The 19,199-nt window shown below is 33.6% G+C and overlaps 1 protein-coding gene across 1 annotated transcript; it reads right to left on the reverse strand.

Moving 5' to 3' along the window:
* Positions 1–3,473: 3,473 nt before the first annotated feature.
* Positions 3,474–7,160, reverse strand: LOC115980245 (lysosomal Pro-X carboxypeptidase-like). Its single transcript, XM_031102525.1, has 9 exons — positions 6,659–7,160; positions 6,061–6,247; positions 5,822–5,955; positions 5,485–5,597; positions 5,043–5,289; positions 4,396–4,551; positions 4,165–4,244; positions 3,995–4,044; positions 3,474–3,730 (listed from the first exon to the last, which is right to left on the reverse strand). Exons 1-9 carry the CDS (start codon positions 7,049–7,051, stop codon positions 3,597–3,599), a joined length of 1,494 nt encoding a protein of 497 aa, XP_030958385.1. The 5' UTR covers positions 7,052–7,160; the 3' UTR covers positions 3,474–3,596.
* Positions 7,161–19,199: the final 12,039 nt, after the last annotated feature.

Here is a 19,199-nt window from a genome sequence, read left to right on the forward strand (position 1 = left end):
ATTTTATAATAAAATGCTGTTTTTTTTTCTAAGCTACTCGAGCTCACCAAGCTCGAGTACTTTGTTAGGAACTCAAGTTTAATTGTAACTTTTTTTAATTATAACTTTTAATTATTCGAATCGGGTCGAGTCGTCAACATGCTCGAGTACCACATAATTTTTTTTAATGGCCCAATTTCCACCTTAGCAGTGCCACAGTGGCAAAACTCCTAGGAACTCGAGTTCCATAAAAAGTGATATTTTCCTATATAGTTCCGAAACAGTGTTTTTTTACAAAATATTTCAAAAATTTGTGGTATTTGGCCATTTTGGCCCGCTAAATCTAGCTAGATTCATTTCGTGTATGCTAAAGCATCCATGAAAACAATTCAAAGATCATGGTGGTGACTATTCCAGTCTTATCTTCAAAATTTCCATAGGTCAGAGTTTGAAAGAAATTGGTCATATATTGCGGCCTTTAAATTCAATAAACTTTAGTATTTTTTTGAACGGGATCTGGTCAAAAGTATCTATGATGAAAATCAACATCAGACTACCGCGTGCTTCTGGTGGTATATTCACACTACAAGTATAAGCGTTTGTAGGGTATAGAAGGTAAGGATTAGTCTTCACGTTTTCAAAAAAGGGTTTCACCCACATATACATTTAGATTAAGTTAGATTACAATCTCTATCTTGTAATTAAAAAAAAAAAAAAAATCAACATTGTATTGATATGGCGGAAATGGTCAAGGATTGATCTTGTGTGTACACTAATTACGTGAAAAGATAAGCTGCTTGCAATATTGCCACTAGAAAGTTATTATTCCAGTTGATTATCATTTCAATCATTGAAAGAAAGGTTCTAAAGGTTAAGCATAATTAAAGGTTCTAAAGGTTAAGCATAGTTATTATTCTAGATGACTACTTGTGTTGCACGAGTATTCCAACTCTAGATTACGTAATGTAGGCTAACTCAAATGGCTGCACATGATGATATAGGGATGTGCAGCCAACCTACCAATATACGTGAAAACTAACTCGATCCAACCCAACTTGTCGGGTTGGGTTGGTTTTTAGAGGTTGGTGGGTTGGGTTGGGTTAGGTTATACAAATTTTTTTAATAGTGGGTTGGGTTGGGTTTAGGTCATAACAATCACAAACATGCCTAACCTGACCCGACCCACCTATATATTTAATATATATTAAAAAATATATTATATAGTTAATAATTTTTTAAGTTTAATTTATCCCCTATTCGGCTCTTCTTATATAAAACCCAATTACCTTGTAAACCCTAACAATCTGATTTCTCTCTCTGCCACCTCCCAGTCCCACTCTCCCATTCCACTCCTATTTGTTTATAATTGAGTTGGGATACTAGTTCATGTATATTTTGTTTATCAACTCAGTTGAATATATTTTGTTTATAATTGAGTAAGAATATTAGTTCATGTATTTTTTGTTTATCAACTCAAGTGGCAAGTGAGATATATATATATATATATATATTTTTTTTTTTTTTGCTCAATTTAATAATAATAATAGTAATAAAAAAAAATTGTCAAACTCATGGGTTCAACCTGACCCAACCCGATCCATGTGGGTTGGGTTGGGTTAGATTGGATTTTTTTTTTTTTTTTTTGAATTGTGGAAGTCCAATATTCTCTATCATCTTTCTAAAAGTCATCTTACTTTTGCCTCTATTTCTCCTTCTAGGTTAATATATGGACCCATTTGTTATTTGCTCATAAGACATCCTGGGAAAGAAATAATAGTGGAAGTTACCTTTGTTGAATAAGGACCACCGGCCATACACAGCAAGTGATATATGGAATTTAATTAATGAAGTCGTGCTCGAGGGCATAACAAAAGGATAAGAAATGAAAAAGTTGGTCCCTAATGGGGTGGCATGCCCCACCACTGTCAAAATTCTAAGTAGTGTCAAAATTCTTTTCCCTTTTTTTACCCCACAAATGCATATAATAATGTGGTCACATATACATACACTTTGAATCCATTAAGAACCGGTGGATTCCACGAAAGAAATTTTGAGTCTTTGATCATTATAATTATAAGTAGTGTTATCTTCACAATATTTTCACAACAAACACTAATAGTTAAGTTGTTATTTGTGGGTGAAAAATGATGTTAGTAATCAGCCCATATTAGAACCAATGACAGTTTGACACATAAGATTTTTTATGAAAATATTGTAAATATAATAGTAATCTATGATTATTTCTTCAATGATATTGTTAGGTTCTAAAGATTTAGGTGTAAATGTTTAGAATCATATTTTTATTGTGTTGGCAAATCGAGAACAAAATATGTCTAGTCTAGGTGTTAGGCAATGCTTAAATGTGTTGGTTTTAAGGTTCAAGTCCAACTGACTGTAGAAAAAGGAAGACAATTTCTGCCTTACTCGATCGATCGAGAAATTAGGCTCGATTGATTGAAAATCGCAGAAACATAAATTCTACAGATTTTTAAATCAGGCCTAAGCCCGCAAAAACGTTTAAGGTTTCATTCTAACTTCTCCACATATAAAAAAGAAACCTTAGCCACGTTTTGAAGATTTTTAGAAAGCTTGTGTGTTACTCTTTGTGAGATCTGAGAGGTTTTGTACCTTCTAACAACACAAGAATCTACTGGAGCAAGAACTACAATAAAGTGTTAGTAGAACATAGTTGTTGCATCAAGATCATTACTGATAGTAATTTGAAACTTTTGAGTGGGATCTCAAAGTCACAAGCAAGGCGGCTTGTGTTGCTGTAACTTGTAAATCCAAGAAGAGAAGGAGCCTGTGGATTCGGAGCTTGCACGTGGTCGTGTTAGTAAGTTACTTGTTGCATCAAGATCATTACTGATAGTGATTTGAACCTTTGAGTGGGATCTCAAAGTCACAAGCAAGGCGGCTTGTTTTGCTGTAACCTGTAAATCTAAGAAGAGAAGGAGCCTGTGGATTCGGAGCTTGCACGTGGTCGTGTTAATAAGTTACTTGTTGCATCAAGATCATTACTGATAGTGATTTGAAACATTTGAGTGGGATCTCAAAGTCACAAGCAAGGTGGCTTGTGTTGCTGTAACCTGTAAATCCAAGAAGAGAAGGAGCCTGTGGATTCGGAGCTTGTACGTGGTCGTGTTAGTAAGTTATTATATGAGGTAGCAATAGATTTAGGGTTAAATTTGATTGTAAAAACTTCAATTCTCTTATAATGGATTTACTTTACCTTGAGGATAGTTATGTCAAATCGTCTCCAGGTTTATACCTTGAAACGGTTAGTTTCATTGGTTTTTTTGGGTCATCATATCGTTGTGTTATTTATTTTTCCACTTTTGTGAATGATATGATATATGCTTATTTAACCTAGATCTGAATAATTAATCTAAGTAATCACTTGGTTAATATATTAGGTTAAACAATCTATTTGAGGGGTCTAAACGAACAAACATATATCATATTACATGCAATAATTGCTCAACTATCATGAGTGCAGGAATTTAGAATACTTAATATTTTTTCATTGATTTCGGATTGAGCGTCAGCTACATTATTTGGCTCCATAATTCTTTCTGAAACTATATGTGGAGTTCCTCTGATATGTATTAAACATGCTATTTGAAAGCTAGAAGATCATCATGGTAATTGGCAATCCATTTTTCAATTATCTTGACCTCTGTCTTTCTTTGCATAACCAACCATTGCGGATCACTTGGCTTTGCCACGAGTATGTCCAAGCAATGAGAACCTGCAGAAAATGAACATTTAGCACGTAGGTTATATGCAAGACAATTATCATAAAGAATATAAATTAGGAAATAGTGAACTTAATAATTTAACCATCATTTTAACAATGAACAAGAGGCACCATAGGTTATATGCATGATTTTTTCTTCCCTAATAATAGTTTATTTAACCATTGTTTTGTTTATATTATGCCTTTATTTTATTTTTTTATATTATTTATTTATTTTCCTTCAGGTAACAATTTTTTTAATGAAATGATCAATACCATTAACTGTAGTGACAGCAAGGATACTTTCTGATATGTTCTCCAAAACCCTATGATCAGAGATGGACAAACGAATAAGTAGGTAGAATACATTAAAATTTACAAACTTCCAAATAAAATGAATAACTAAAAAGCTGATTATTTATTTATTTATTTTGTTTTTTGTTTACCCGCCACTACTGTAAGGATCTCTTAGTCCGTTGGAGAATATAATATTGCTACCAAACCTATGGAGTGCGAGTTTCAAATCCTGCAATAATTTGAGTCATTTGACTATTATCAGAAGCCCAAAGAGTAATTTGCAACGAGTAACATCACTGAATACAGACAAAATCATCAAAAGTAATTTTGAAATGTTTAACTAAGTCAATTAAGGACAAGTACTTAAATTAAAAACATACTTGACCACCGTAGTAAGTTGTCACCCAGTGAGGCTGAGGCATGACACCATACAAGCTCTTGCATTCATTGATGAATTTGTTTAGATTGAAAGGTGCTGGTGGGAACATTGAGTCCTTGCTATCATGGCCAATGGGCATAACCATCTCACTACATGTCTGAACATATAATATAATATATAGATTAGTCATATCATTATAACCAATTCAAACAAATTCCGTGCACCTACTCATGTTTGTAGTTGGAAAAAATTTCTCATTCCTTCGCTAAATAAATAAATAGGAGAGATATCGAGTGACAGAAAATAATTTTGTGCAAAAAGATTATATTTAGTACATTTTGATGCACATTTGGATACTTTTAGGTGGGATCTACTTAGTGAAGGGCTTAATGATGCCAAAACTAATCACCAATAGAGCCATATTGAAGTGCATCTAGAGGTTTACTTCTCATAATTCTTGATTAATATTTTCTACTATTCCTATTTTTAAAATAATTAGCTTAATATATCTTATAATATATGACATTTGAAACATGTTACCACTATGCTTTTTTTAGTCATTAGAAGACCTAAAACTTACAGTAGCTATTATCATCATTAATTATATTATTATTATGGTCTTGTAATGTAGATCTGTGAAAGCTGTACCTGCCAGTTCCACCCCTCATGGGTTTCAGTTGGACGATTGTAAAAATCCATGTCATAGCATGTATGGTTTCTCATATAAGCAACTACACCCGCATATACTCGGCCAAGAGTATCGGTTCCTTCAGAAGCTCCATCTATGGCACTGCACAGAACGCTAAGTGGATATGTTGGGGGGTGATTATATTGAGCTGCTTCAGTATATATTGCGTCCAAATAGTCCTTGAGATCAACAGATCCATTTAACCGACTGCGGAGAAAAATTTTTTAGATTGATTAGAAATGACCCCTAGAAACTAGATCCTCTCTATTTCATGATCATTAGGTTTTTATTTTCTGAATTTAACAGTGTATCACGCTATGCAAAGTTGATCAATATAAAATGGAGAGAATTGTTTTCTTAGCTAGAATTTTATATAACAATGAGGCAAAACTGTGCTAGTACTTGCAAGTATTGAATCTCTTGCCAAGGGCTTCAAGACCATGAGGCTTTGAAGCAACCCTATCAATTTCCGCCCATGATTCCCGTATGGTTTCGTAGCAACTTTCACTAGTTTCCTGCACGGGCCATCACAGTTTCTATAAGCTTTTGAGGGCAGCTTTTAAATTGACGTGACTTGCTATGATTATTTTATTTGGATTTATTATTGATATTAATTTTATTATGCACAAATAACATCCATGTCATATCATAATTGTGAAAAATGTTGTATCTCTAAATTTATTGTTTTAAATTGATTTTAACATTAAATCCATAAATATAAGGTAAGTTAATGAGTTACTTTAAAATCCTTGGTTACTATAGAGTAGTATCCAGCTTGTGGTGCGATGGTGTCAAAGTACAGGATTGGAGCTGAAGCAGCTACAGCTCCAAGGGCAATATGCGGATACTTTAGCCGAAACCATGATGCAAGCACTGCAAAATTATGTAAAAAAGAGAAAAATAAAGTAAGAAAAAACATGAAAAAGTTGTGATCGACTAGTAGCTATTGTCTAAAAAAATGGATTTAGAGTGACTTACTTCCCCCATAGGAACCTCCAACAACAATTACCGGAGAATTTTCTGCAGATAGCTTTTTCTTTATGTGTAAGAGCACAGCAGCATAATCAGCTATAGCTTGAACTGAGTTGAAATAACCACGAATGCTTTCATTTTTCAAAGCCGCCTCCATTGACCCAAATGGTACTGATTTCCCATAGTACCGATGCTATTTAGAATAAATAATATATACAACAACTTCTTAGTGTAAGATTCCAATACATATCACATCAAAACGGAAAAAGCTTTTCTTCGTCTGAGGATTCATTTTATGGTTTGGTTTAAATATTACAATCTAAAAAAATGTTCAGGGTAATTTTTTATATGAAAAATATTAACGAATGCTCTTATGGTTAACAATTTATTTTAAAAAAGTTTTTATGAAAAAAAAAAAAAAATTTGACAGTTTTTACAATTTTCAATAAAAATGAGGTCAAAATTTTTCTAAAATAAATTGTTAATTATTACCCACATCCGTCAACATGACCCTTAGCATATATATGTGTGTATAGTAGTTGGTTATAAGTTTATAGTTATTGTGAAACGTGAAATAATTGACACATCACTTTTTAAAGTTTACCTCTATGTATACTTGGAGAGCCTTAAACCTGGGGGCATTATCACTTAGAAATCCAATGATGGGCAAATCGTCATCCAAGGATTCTTCTGCGCCAAGATACGCAAATATTGGTGCACTTGCATTTGCTCCACCCCAATACCTAGAGTTGATCACATATCTTTGTTTGAAAGTGGTGTAGCTATCAGGCCTATAGTTGAAGTGATCAAGTGTTTGGGTGTAATAGTAGGTTTTGAGATCTTGAAGATTGGATATTGAAGATGTGGTTTGGGGTTCATGCTGCGTTGTTTTTCTTTGGGTTCCAAGCCTTGGCATGTTAAAAGCAAAAACAGAAGCAGAAAATGTGAAAACTAGGAAGAACAAAGAAAGCAGTTGAAATGATCTAAGAGTATCCATGGCGAAGTATACTATAAAATATGCAGATTATCTCACGAAAAGTTCTATCTAGAGCCTCCTTGAGAGATAGAAGGTTTGATGTTAGACAATTGTGAATTGACACCTATTTATACTAGTTTAACACTACCTTAACCCCCCACGGCTCCACCACTCTATTTGGTTGTTGGGATTTATCATTTATGAGGATAAAGGTGTTTCATATATAGATAGTGAGTGAAATTGTGTGATAAAAATTGGAAAATATATTTCCTTTTTTAATTAATTAAAAAAAAAAAACTTGTCTTATTATGTGAATCGATATATACCAAGAAATTGCCAAATTATCGTTATTTGGCTAGGTGCATAAAGTGCTTACCTCTGTATAGATAGCCTTAGCTGACATAAGCTTTGTCCACTTTGATGGCGTACATATATTCAACCTCAGCTCTTGTTTCCTCGTTGGTTTAGGAGGGTCTCCATGGTAAGGAATCTAGTCAACTTTGATAAATATATATATATATATATATATATATATATATATTGGGATCACTTTTTTTTTTTTCCCCCCAAGCCATCGCCTTTATGAATTATTAAGAAGGAATTTTTCGAATGTATTTGTGATATGATTTTTGTAACAAATTTATATCAATAATGTAATCTACAATAATCTAGTCCATTATATGATTTTTTATATCAATAATGTAATCTTTTTTTTAGATATCAAGCAGGGAATTACAGTTTCTTTGGTATTGTAGATTAGGTTCTCCAATTAAATTCAAATATATAATTGTATTGATTATTTTATCTTTTCTAAAAACTATTATATTCAATGCAACTATAAAGTGGTGACAAAGTTAATCCTATACCCTTAAATTTCAGCACATAAGTGATTTTAGTCCATGAATTTTAAAGTATTTCTTTTTAGTCCCTGAATTTTAAAGTAATTGCCTTTAGTCCTTAAGAAACTTAAAGTGCTTGTTTTTAGTCCCTAAGAAACTTGAAATTATTGGATTTTGGTCTCTAAATGACTAAAAGCAATTATTTTAAATTTTAGAGACTAAAATCGCTTATATACTAAATTTTAGGAACTAAATGTATTTAAGTTTTAGTGTGTGTAAAAAAAAAAAATGTATAAACAACTATCATGGTGCTTAAAGATGTAGCTTTGTGGCAGACAAATCAGAATGGCTTACAAATTAGTTTGCATCTTCTAATCATAAAAAGGAAATTCCACTCCACTAGCTTCATAGTATTATAACATCCCATTTGCATTGTGGTGGCTCTTTTCCAAAAAACCTTAGGCTTTCTGGGATTTGGGCCCCAATTTATTTGTATTTTGGATTGGGTATAGCCCACAATGGGAGACTCCTAAAGTGATTTATGCTAAGATGGATCACACACTGGTTCTAATTTTTGTAGGAATGCTTTGAAGTAGGCCTAGTTGAGAAGACTTTGCTACTGTCGAATTCCCTGCTTGAGGTCCGAACAAGACCTCAATAATCCCAAGATTATGTCCTCACTTTTATCTTGTGTATCTCTCCCCCAAATTTTGTTCTAACCCCCAATTTTTGCCCCTCCCCTCCAATTTATACCATTATTTCAGTGAGACAGTCATGATGAGAGAATATCCAGTTTGTTGGTGGTTCCCTTCACCCATAAGGCTTGGGTGGTTTCTTAAGTCTTGTCTATAGTTCAATTATGTCATGTCATGTATTAGAGAGAGGACCCACTATCCGCCATTGAGGTGATAATCTAGTAACTTATGCTTGACGCCGAATCCTATGTTTGGCGGGCGGATTCAGCGTTGAGCATAAGTTTAGAGACTAAAAGCAATTATTTTAAATTTTAGAGACTAAAATCACTTATATACTAAATTTTAGGAACTAAATGTATTTAAGTTTTAGTGTGTGAAAAAGAAAGCGTATAAACAAATATCATGGTGCTTAAAGATGTAGCTTTGTGGCAGACAAATTAGAATGGCTTACAAATTAGTTTCCATCTTTTAATCATAAAAAGGAAATTCCACTCCACTAGCTTCATAGTATTGTAACATCCCATTTGCTTCCATGTTTCAATTTTTTAAATTGTGGTGGCTCCTTTCCAAAAAACCCTAGGCTTTCTAGGATTTGGGCCCCAATTTATTTGTATTTTGGATTGGGTATAGCCCACAATGGGAGACTCCTAAAGTGATTTATGCTAAGATGGATCACACACTGGTTCTAATTTTTGTAGGAATGCTTTGAAGTAGGCCTAGCTGAGAAGACTTTGCTACTGTTGAATTCCCTGCTTGAGGTCTGTACAAGACCTCAATAATCCCAAGATTATGCCCTCACTTTTATCTTGTGTATCTCTCCCCCAAATTTTGCTCTAACCCCCAATTTTTCCCATCCCCTCCAATTTATACCATTGTTTCAGTGAGACAGTCATGATGAGAGAATATCCAGTTTGTTGGTGGTTCCCTTCACTCATAAGGCTTGGGTGGTTTCTTAAGTCTTGTCTATAGTTCAATTATGTCATGTCATGTATTAGAGAGAGGACCCATTATCCGCCGTTGAGGTGATACTCTAGTAACTTATGCTCGACGCCGAATCCTATGTCTGGCGGGCGGATTCTCCCAAGACGTTGCCTTGCATCTTCGGCTCATATGGGTTCTTGTAGGAAAGTTTGCCAAGGTGGGGTCCCTTATCTAGGATGTTTCATTATACTCTCGGCTAGCATGGGCCTATCCTGGGCCGAGACCACCCCAAAATGGGCCTAAGTTGTTTTGGGGATGGGTCCACTCTTTTCGGCCCACCCACAAAAATTATTACATCATCAAATCATATTGACAAATCCCTTTCTTATAATACATGAGAGCTGTGAATCGGAATGGCAACGGGTTGGGTTTGGGTCGGGTTTTTTGATGCCAGGACCTAACCTGCGGGCCCTCCCCCGTTACCCGGACCTGGCCCATTTAATAAACGAGTTTTTTTCTTTAGCCCCAAACCCACCTCGTCAGGTCTCTGCGGGCCCCGTCTAGCCACTTCTGGGCCTAATCCGTGGCCCAATCCGACCTAATCTTTTTTTTTTAAAAAAAAGCCAAACAGAAACACAAACACAAACAGCAACACAAATCAATCAACATTGTATTATCAGTCTTGCTGAAATAAGACTCTTAGACAGAAAATAAATAATAAATAAACACAAAAAATAGAAGAAACAAAACTCCATTTATGGACCGATTTTTACATTAACAAAAACATCAACTCTGATTCACATTCTTTGAAGTTATCTTAGGTGCTATAGTCAACTAAACCAACACAAAATATACACATGCATTACATTCTATACATGTTGAATCCTCAAATAAATACCCAAAAAAAAAAAAAAAAAAATTACTAAGAGAGGAAATGAACCAAAAAAAAAAAAAAAAAAAAAAAAAAACTGAAGAACTCAAACACGATGGTGGTTTCAGCCATCAATCCCACCCCTAGGCTTCGCCTGAACTCAGCATGACCAAGAGCTCCTCCGATCATCACATCTCTCTCCAATCTAACAATCCTGTGCTCTGATCTAACAACACGACCACATCTCTCTTCGATCTAACAATCCCGCGCTCCTCCTTGACAAATGGCAACCACCACGAGATCCGTGCTCCTCCACGAGGGTGAGGGTGGGTCGGTGAGTGAAGATGGTGAGGGTGAGGATGATTAGGTGAGACTATGAGGGGCGGATGAAATGAGAGTGAGAGTGAAAGTGAGAGTTAGTGAGGGTGAGGTAAGCGAGGCGGCTGAGTTGAGAGAGAAATGAGTTTTAGGGTTAGGGTTGTGATATATATATATATATATATAGGTAGTTTTTTTTTTTTTTGTTTGTAATTTTACATTTAGGCTAACCGGATTGTGTTTGGGTTCGGGTTAGGACTGGGTTTTGATAAAACCCAGATTCGACCAGGACCTGCTTTGGAGGGGTTTTTTTTTTAACCCATACCCAACCCGCCGGGTAAAACTTGACCCATTGGGGTCGGATTGGGCCGGGTACCCACGGGTCGGGTTGTTATTGCCATCCCTACCTGTGAAGCATAATTACTAAGAAATAATGAATTTAATTTTGGTGATGCTTGTAAAAAGTTCACCCATGCTTAAATTACATGGATTAGGTCACTGAGACATGGGTATCATATAAGATTTTACTGGGTTTAAACCAACAAAGGTCCAGAGCACCATATTTGCACTACCAAACTCATGATGCCTTGAGCTTGAAGGTTAGGACAACATAAGTCTGCAAGCGCCATACTTTTATTTTTATTTTTATTATTTTTGATAGGAAGCAAGCGCTATACTTGATATGTAGCTATCTGCCCTGTCCTACAACATGAGAGACTATCCTGTGTTTCCGTTGCATGAAGCAAATACACAAGATCCTTTTTTCCTACTACACAAGCTCATTAGATGATCCGTAATTACTTGTTGGCTGGATCACTAAATCATGGTGCAATATATTAATTTGTTTGGTTGTTGAGATTGGGATGGAAATTATCTTACATTTTTTAAATAAAAAATTATAAATTATTTGCGACTTTCTTAACTATTACATTTCGATTATTTAGACTAAACTAGTAACTAATTATTGTAATGAGTTTTATCTTCTCATGCCATGTAATATATTGTTGAAAATGAATTTTATGTCATGTTGGGACTCTAGAATGTGTGCTAAGTTTTCAAGTAGTTACAATAAAATCCAGTATGGCATTTATTTTGATTTTGATTTTTAGAATAACCGACGGAATTTCATTCAAACAAAAAAACTATATAACTGAAACAATTTAGTATAAGCTAGAAGAAACACCTCCAATCGAAATTCCACCTATCATATCTATCTAATTCCCTAGGACAGCTATTGCAGAGATCAAAAAGAAATTCTTGAATCCTATAAAGAACAAATATATATATATATATATATGTTAGGGACATATTTTATGTAATTGGCTAATCTTTTGACAAAATGCACTTTACTTGTAATTGGGTAGATCTAGGATGAGTTTAAGACTTCAAGCAACATGTTGTTTAAGTCAAGTGTTAAAGCCATGAAGATCTGACTAAGAAACAAGTGAAGAAGAGCTGTTTATTAAAACTTGACAGATACCTCGAAAGAAACAGTATTTATCGAGATTTAAGAATGAAACTTGACAGAAGCTGAATCTGTCGAGATCTACAAAAACAGAATTTCCAGATCTGATTTTTGGCCCCAATTGACATGTATGTGTAGGGTTTTTTTTTTTTTTTTTTTTCCTCACAATCTTAGACATATATAAGGCTTATTTTAATGGCCGCCGTGCATGCAGAAAGTGAGTTAGTTCATTATTCTCTCTGAAGAAGCTACTGCGTCTTTACGCCAAGAGTTTTGTAATCAAGGAGCTTCCTGATCTTCATTTTTGATGAACTGAAGAACTTTGCAGCCAACATCTTCTTCAAGTTTCTGGTGTCAGTCATGTACTTGGATCTTTGCATCATTGGTTAGTCACGTACTAGGATTCGTGCATTGAATTGAAATATTGCGGCTACAATACAAGTCTAATTAGGTATTGGGATAAGGGTTCAACTGTAGGTTAGTATTTCGGGATAGGCCAAAGGATTTGATAAGATTCCTTATACTTGTAATCGCTTGTGATTGATAATAGTGGATTTTTGGGAGTAGTAACCTTAAATACACCTGATGAGGTTTTGCCTCGATGGTTTTCTCAATTCATAAACAAATCACCTGTGTCAAATTTATTTTCCGCTGTATTTAGTATTATTGGTGATTTGTTTGTGCTATCATGCTATTGCATGTAATTGAACCAAATTAATTAACTTGGGTAATTAATTAATTTGCAATAAGTCAATTCATTTTAACCCAACAATATATATATATATATATATATATAAGAAACTCAAATAAGACTATCAAAATTAGCCTCTAAATTATCCAGTATGGTTTTTGAAATAAAGTGTGTATATGAAAGAAGTTTTGATGATTTTTTTGGCTAACAAAAGTTAGAGACTTTTTGTTAGATTATTTGAAAAAAATAAAATTGAGACAAAAATAAAAGGCAAAAAGATGTAGCTAAACTTACCCTAAAACTGCTCCTCTTTGTTTGGATGGGTGACATGACAGACGACACCACTGAGTCAAAGTAATGTCATTTACAAAGACATTGTGTTTCTCACGTCTATCTCTATGCTTTCGAGAAGCAGTAATACAATTAGCATGAATAATAGATTCCAGTCATTTCACTAGTGTTATGGTGAGCTTTGGCCCGTCGGGATTGACTAGTACTATCGAAGGATCCTTAGGATCACCAATATCTTTGTGGAATTAGATGGGGCGGCTGTGGTTCACCTCATCAACAATCCTATCTTATTCAGCAAAAAAACAAAAAAAAAAAAAAAAAAAATCCTATCTTATTGGAAGTTTTTGCTTATTGATTGCATGAATTTATTGAAAGTGTTCCCCAGCTAGCGAATAGAACACAACTATCTATCAAAAGCGAAATCTTAAAAAAAAAATAATAATAATAATTATTGTTGCTATGTGAAAAAGAATACAATAAAAAAAAATTAAAAAAAAAAATGTTAGGACAAATCAAAAAGAGCTAAATTGAAAAATAACAATTGAATGAACCAAAAGAGGCACATACTGACAAAACACCCACTACGGCACAGCATTGTGCACACATGCCAACACTACAATTCGCGCAACTAATTTTTCTTGGTAAAATTTGTTGATTGGGCTAATTTTTTAAGGCTAAATGTAGATTTGGTAAAATAGGTTAGACCTTTTCAGTCGATCTGACTTAAAAAATATCCGATCTGAACCCGCTTTTTTTTAACTTAAAGCAAAAATGAATTGATGCGTGACTTGACCTATTTGTTTGAGGGTCAACTCGACCTGTGACCTAAACAATTTTTTAAAATTTTTTTGGGGTAAAAAAAAAAAAAAAGGAGACAATATTGGTTTAATTGTTTGTTGTGAGTTTATTGAAATATGAATTATTGAAACATTCTCTAATGAATAAGGATTTTTAGATATTAAATAACAAAGTAAATGCTATGATAATTTGGTTATAATAGAGTTAAAAACATATATTTAAAATTATAAACATGTATGAGAAACATTCATAAGTGTGAAAAGAGTGAAACCAAAGTATCAATAAAATTAGCATAAATTATGAATGATTAGGCCTATTTTTTAACATTTCATGTCCAAAATAAATGGTTTTTCAAAATAAATTATGATATTTTTTGGAGTATGTATTGCTTAACAATGACATTAAGAAATCATGTTTTATGTTGGCTTTATTCAGTGACAAAAGTTTATTTGTAATGCATTTTATTGGTGGTGTATTGTTTTATGGGTTCTCATGTAAGTTGGGGTAGTGTACTTGAACCTCTTCTTGAAGACTAGAAGCTGCATTAGCTAGAGATTTCGTAGCCTGGAGGCGACCATCTCACGACCTAAGTTGCCCTTGAAATCCATGTGGCAAGTCTTTGTCTAAGAGTGCAATTGTGCACCTCGCAACCTTAGGGGGAGAACAGGTCGTGAGTTGCACGACCTCTGTACTCTACAGTTGCACCTACCACTATCAATTTGCCAGCACACGCGCGTGCACACACACACACACACACAAAACTGTGAGGTGTGGCAAGAAGCTTTAGATAAGTATTGAACACACCCTAGAAACCAAAAATGGGGTCAAGTGAGAGAAGCCAATCCTTTGTATGAAAAGATAGAGCTTTTTCCCTTAGAGAAAAACCAAGTTCCCACCTCTCTTTTCCATCTCATTCATTCCTTTGATTAATATTCTATAAACACCTTTCTCATCTACAAACACAGACCTTGCGAGTGAGAGAATGGCATTGGAAAAATGAGAAGCCATATCCAAATCCAAATTCTTTGGTGGCTTTCTGTTGGTGGCTCAACGGTGGTGACTTCGAGAAGCTAGGTGAAGAAAAGACTCGTGGAGTTGGTTGCTAGCTGGAGCTTAGAGAGCTCAAGTACACAGGGAGATATAGGCTTGGAGGCTTTATAGTCATCTATATGCTGCAACTATTCATTCTAGTGGAGTTTTCCAATGGGTGGTCAGTGGAGAGGTTTTTTTCGCCTGGGTGATCGGGTTTTCCTCTTTAAAAACATATCTCGGTGTTTTCGTGTGGTTTGTTTATTTTCTGCATTTTCATATTGCTCTTTACTTGCCTTATTTTGATATATATCATGCTTGCAATATGAAAGTTGGCTAAACACGTATATTGGACTAATGTTCTAGTTTAGTAAAAGTGATTAAGCCGTAAAACTTTGTGTTAAGGGTTCTTAGGGTTAATATATCATGTTTCAGACATGATATCCATAATTCATAAAAGAGACAATGTACAAATAAGTAAACAATCAAACTTTAATCTATATTCTCAAATTGAAATAAAATGCCAATCACAATTGATAATAGATTATAAAATTAGTTTTCAAGATTGCAAGTTTCTTATATGTTTTTATTCTTTGTCAAATTAGTTATCCAATAAGGCATTTAATTTGTAATTTTGTTTTTATGTTTTGAGATGTTGATATTGTGTAGAAATGAAACTTACGTATTTGTTTTACTCATCCTTTGTGCTATTTTGTTTTGGTTAGTAATGTTGGGATTTTTATAATTTTAATATTATTGAACAAATATTATATTTGTTTAACTGAACTCCTTCTTGATATGAGTGGTAAATTCAAATTAATGCATTTTATATCAAGTAATTTGCTGCGTAACTTTCCAAGTGGCAAATACATGTCATTTTTTTATATAAAAAAATTTCTTGTGAAAAATAGTAAACCCAACCCACCCATTTGTCACGTCTAGCTAAATGGGCTAAGAGGGCGAAGGACATTGTTAAGGGAGGTTAAGTTTAATTTTATTGGGCTATATTTCTAAAATCAATCTACATATACTACTGTTTCTCGAAAAAGAAAGAAAAATCTACATATGCTACATTTTTTTTTCAAGACTCTTGACAATAATTTTGTTATATACTATTAATTAATGTAACTTGTTTTTGGCCCCAATATGAACACTATATCCTGATTCTCTCCATATAAAAGAATTATATAAATCTAATTCCAAGGGCTAGTCAGAATGTAGTTATATATATGCCATTTGCGCCCAAAAACCTTTTTAAGTTAAAAACAACAAATAAATTTATTAGATAAAAACTGATATCTATACAGAAATGTTAGGGACATATTTTACGTAAATTTGCTAATCCTCTGATAAAATGCACTTTACTTGTAATTGGATAAATCTAGGATTAGTTTAATACTTCAAGAAACATGTTGTTCAAGTCAAGTGTTAAAGCCATGAAGATCTAACCAAGAAACAAGTGAAGAAGAGCTATTCATTAAATCTCGACAGAAGCTTGATAGAAAGGACATCTATTAAGGTTTAAAGTCGAAACTCGACATAAGTTGTATCTGTCGAGACTTATGAAATCAAAATTTCCAAATTTGAATTTTGGCCCAAGCTTATGTATTTGTATAGGGTTTCTTTTCTCACAACCCTATACATATATAAGGTTTATTTTAAAGGCTGTCACATATGCAGAATTGACCTAGTGCCTTGTTCTCTTTGAAAGAAGTTACTGCGTCTTTGTGCCATAGGGTTTTGTAACCAAGGAGTTTCCTGTTTTTCATTGTTGATGAAGTGAAGATGTTTACAACCAACAACCTTCTTCAAGATTTCTGGGAGTTAGTCATGTACTGGGATCTGTGCATTATTTGTTAGTTACATACTGGAATTCGTGTATTGAACGGAAAGAGTACCGCTACAATACAAGTCCAATTGGGTATTGGGGTAAGGATTTAACTGTAGGTTGATATTTCGGAATAGGCTAAGGGTAGTTGGTAAGATTCTTTATACTTGTAACCGCTTGTTATTGATTAGTGGATTCTTGGGAGTAGTGACTTTAAAATCATCCGGTGAGATTTTTGCCTTGGTGGTTTTCCTCATTCATAAAAAATCACCATATCAAATTTAATTTCCGTTGCATTTAGTTTAGTTGATGATTTGTTTGTGCTATCATGCCATTGCATGTAATTGAACTTAATTAATTAACTTGAGTAATTAATTAATTTGTAAGGGGTCAATACATTTTTGCCCTCTCAAGAAGAAGCAACAAGCCAACAAGGTGCTCAACACAAAGAAGTATCACTCAAACCAAAAAAAAAAAAAAACAAGAATTAATGTCTTTTTTTTTTTTTTTTATTTTTTTTTATTTTTTTTTTTTTAAGAAAAAACAAGAATGCCTTTTGTAAATAAGGATTAATGGCTCATGTCCAAGTACTCTATCGCATTTTAAGTAATTGCATCCCGATAAAGTCTATCTGGACATGAGCTTTACTTTCTACATCTATATATATATATATATATATATATATATTCGTGCCGTGCATGCTAAAGCATCCATGAAAAACACTTCAAAAGAGCATGGTGACTATTTCAGTCTTATCTTCAAAATATCTATATATATAGGTCAGACTTTGGAAAGAACTGGTCATATCGCTTTTCTATTCAATAAACGTTAGTTTTTTCTGAATTCTAATTTGCTTTTATATGTGAATTTGGTCGAAATTAAAGTATTTGTTATGAAAATCAACATCATATTGATCAAGGATTCATCTTGTGTGTACACTAATTACGAGAAAAGATAGGCTGCTTGCATTGCCACTAGAAAGTTATTATTCTTGTTGATTATCATTTCCATCATTGAAAGAAAGGTTGTATAAGTTTAAGCATAATTAAAATGTGCTAATGATTAGTTAAAAACTTAAGAGAGAAAGATGACTAGTGACTACCTGTGTTGCACGAGTATTCCAACTATATTTTAACGTACAGTTGCATTGCATAATGTGCACACGAGGACAATTACATTAGTACATGTATTAATTTAGGATATGTTTGAATACAATTTATTTTGTTAAAAACTAAAAATACTATACTAAAATAAATTTTAAATGTGTAAATAGTACTGTGGGACCTATTTTTAATTAAAGTTTTGGTGAAAAAAGATTTTTATGGATCCCATGAATAGTGTATAGAACCTACTGACAGTGCCATTTCAGACTAATGTGTGGACGTTCAAAGTGCCGATGGGTCTCGTGCACAGTAAAAAAAAAAAAAAAAAAAAAAAAAAAAAAAAGAAGAAGAAGAAGAAAAGAAAAGAAAAAAGAAGGATTGTGCATCACTCTTCGCCTATATATTGTGGACCATAAAGGTGCAAAAGTCTAGACTCCAAAATCATTCTCCCTCACCCAAAAAAAAAAGTGTGAAACTCATTCTCTTTGACTGAAAAACTGTTGCTCATAGGTCGCATAATGTCAAAATAATGGCCACGCCTGAAAATGCACCAATGGCTTACCTATGTGGTCATAAAGACCAACAATTGGAGAACAACCTTCATCTACATTTGAATTGTGGAAGTCCAATATTCTCTACCATATATCTTTCTAAAAGTCATTTTACTTTTGCCACTATTTCTCTTCTAGGTTAATATATGGTCCCATTTGTTATATGCTCATAAGAGACCTTGGGAAAAAGAATAACAGTGTAAGTTTACCTTTGTTGAATGAGGACCACGGCCATACACACCAAGTGATATATGGGTATTAATTAATGAAGTGGTGCTCGAGGACATAACAAAAGGCTAAGAAATGAAAAAGTTGGTCCCTAATGGGGTGGCATGCCCACCAATATCAAAATTTTAGGGACCATTTTGAGGATGAGGCAATAAAACTCTTTTCCCTTGTTTCCCCTACAAGTGCATATAATGTGGTCACATATACGTGCGCTTTAAATCCATCAAGAACCGGTGGATTCCACAAAAGAAATTCTAAGTCTTGATCATTATAATTATGAGTAATGTGACGTTCACAAAATTTTCATAATAAATTATAAGTATTAACTTGTTTTTAGTGGGTGAAAAAGTGATGTCAGTGATCAGCCTGTATGTAATAATAGTTTGACACTTTAAATTTGTTGTGAAAATATTGTAAACATAATAGTATTTTATAATTAGTTTTTTTAATGATATCATATTACGTGCAATAATCGCTCAACCATAACCATCATGAGTGCAGGAATTTAGAATAGTTAATATATATTTTTTCATTGATTTCG

The sequence above is a fragment of the Quercus lobata genome, chromosome 1 (genome assembly GCF_001633185.2).
Source record: "Quercus lobata isolate SW786 chromosome 1, ValleyOak3.0 Primary Assembly, whole genome shotgun sequence".
Classification (NCBI taxonomy): domain Eukaryota; kingdom Viridiplantae; phylum Streptophyta; class Magnoliopsida; order Fagales; family Fagaceae; genus Quercus; species Quercus lobata.

Coding starts and splice junctions, on each gene's coding strand:
- LOC115980245 (XM_031102525.1), bottom strand. CDS start 7,051: ATGGATACTCTTAGATCATTTCAACTGCTTTCTTTGTTCTTCCTAGTT. Junction 5,956..6,060: donor TGGAGGTTCCTATGGGGGAA/GTAAGTCACTCT, acceptor ATAATTTTGCAG/TGCTTGCATCATGGTTTCGG. Junction 4,245..4,395: donor CAACTTACTACGGTGGTCAA/GTATGTTTTTAA, acceptor AAATTATTGCAG/GATTTGAAACTCGCACTCCA.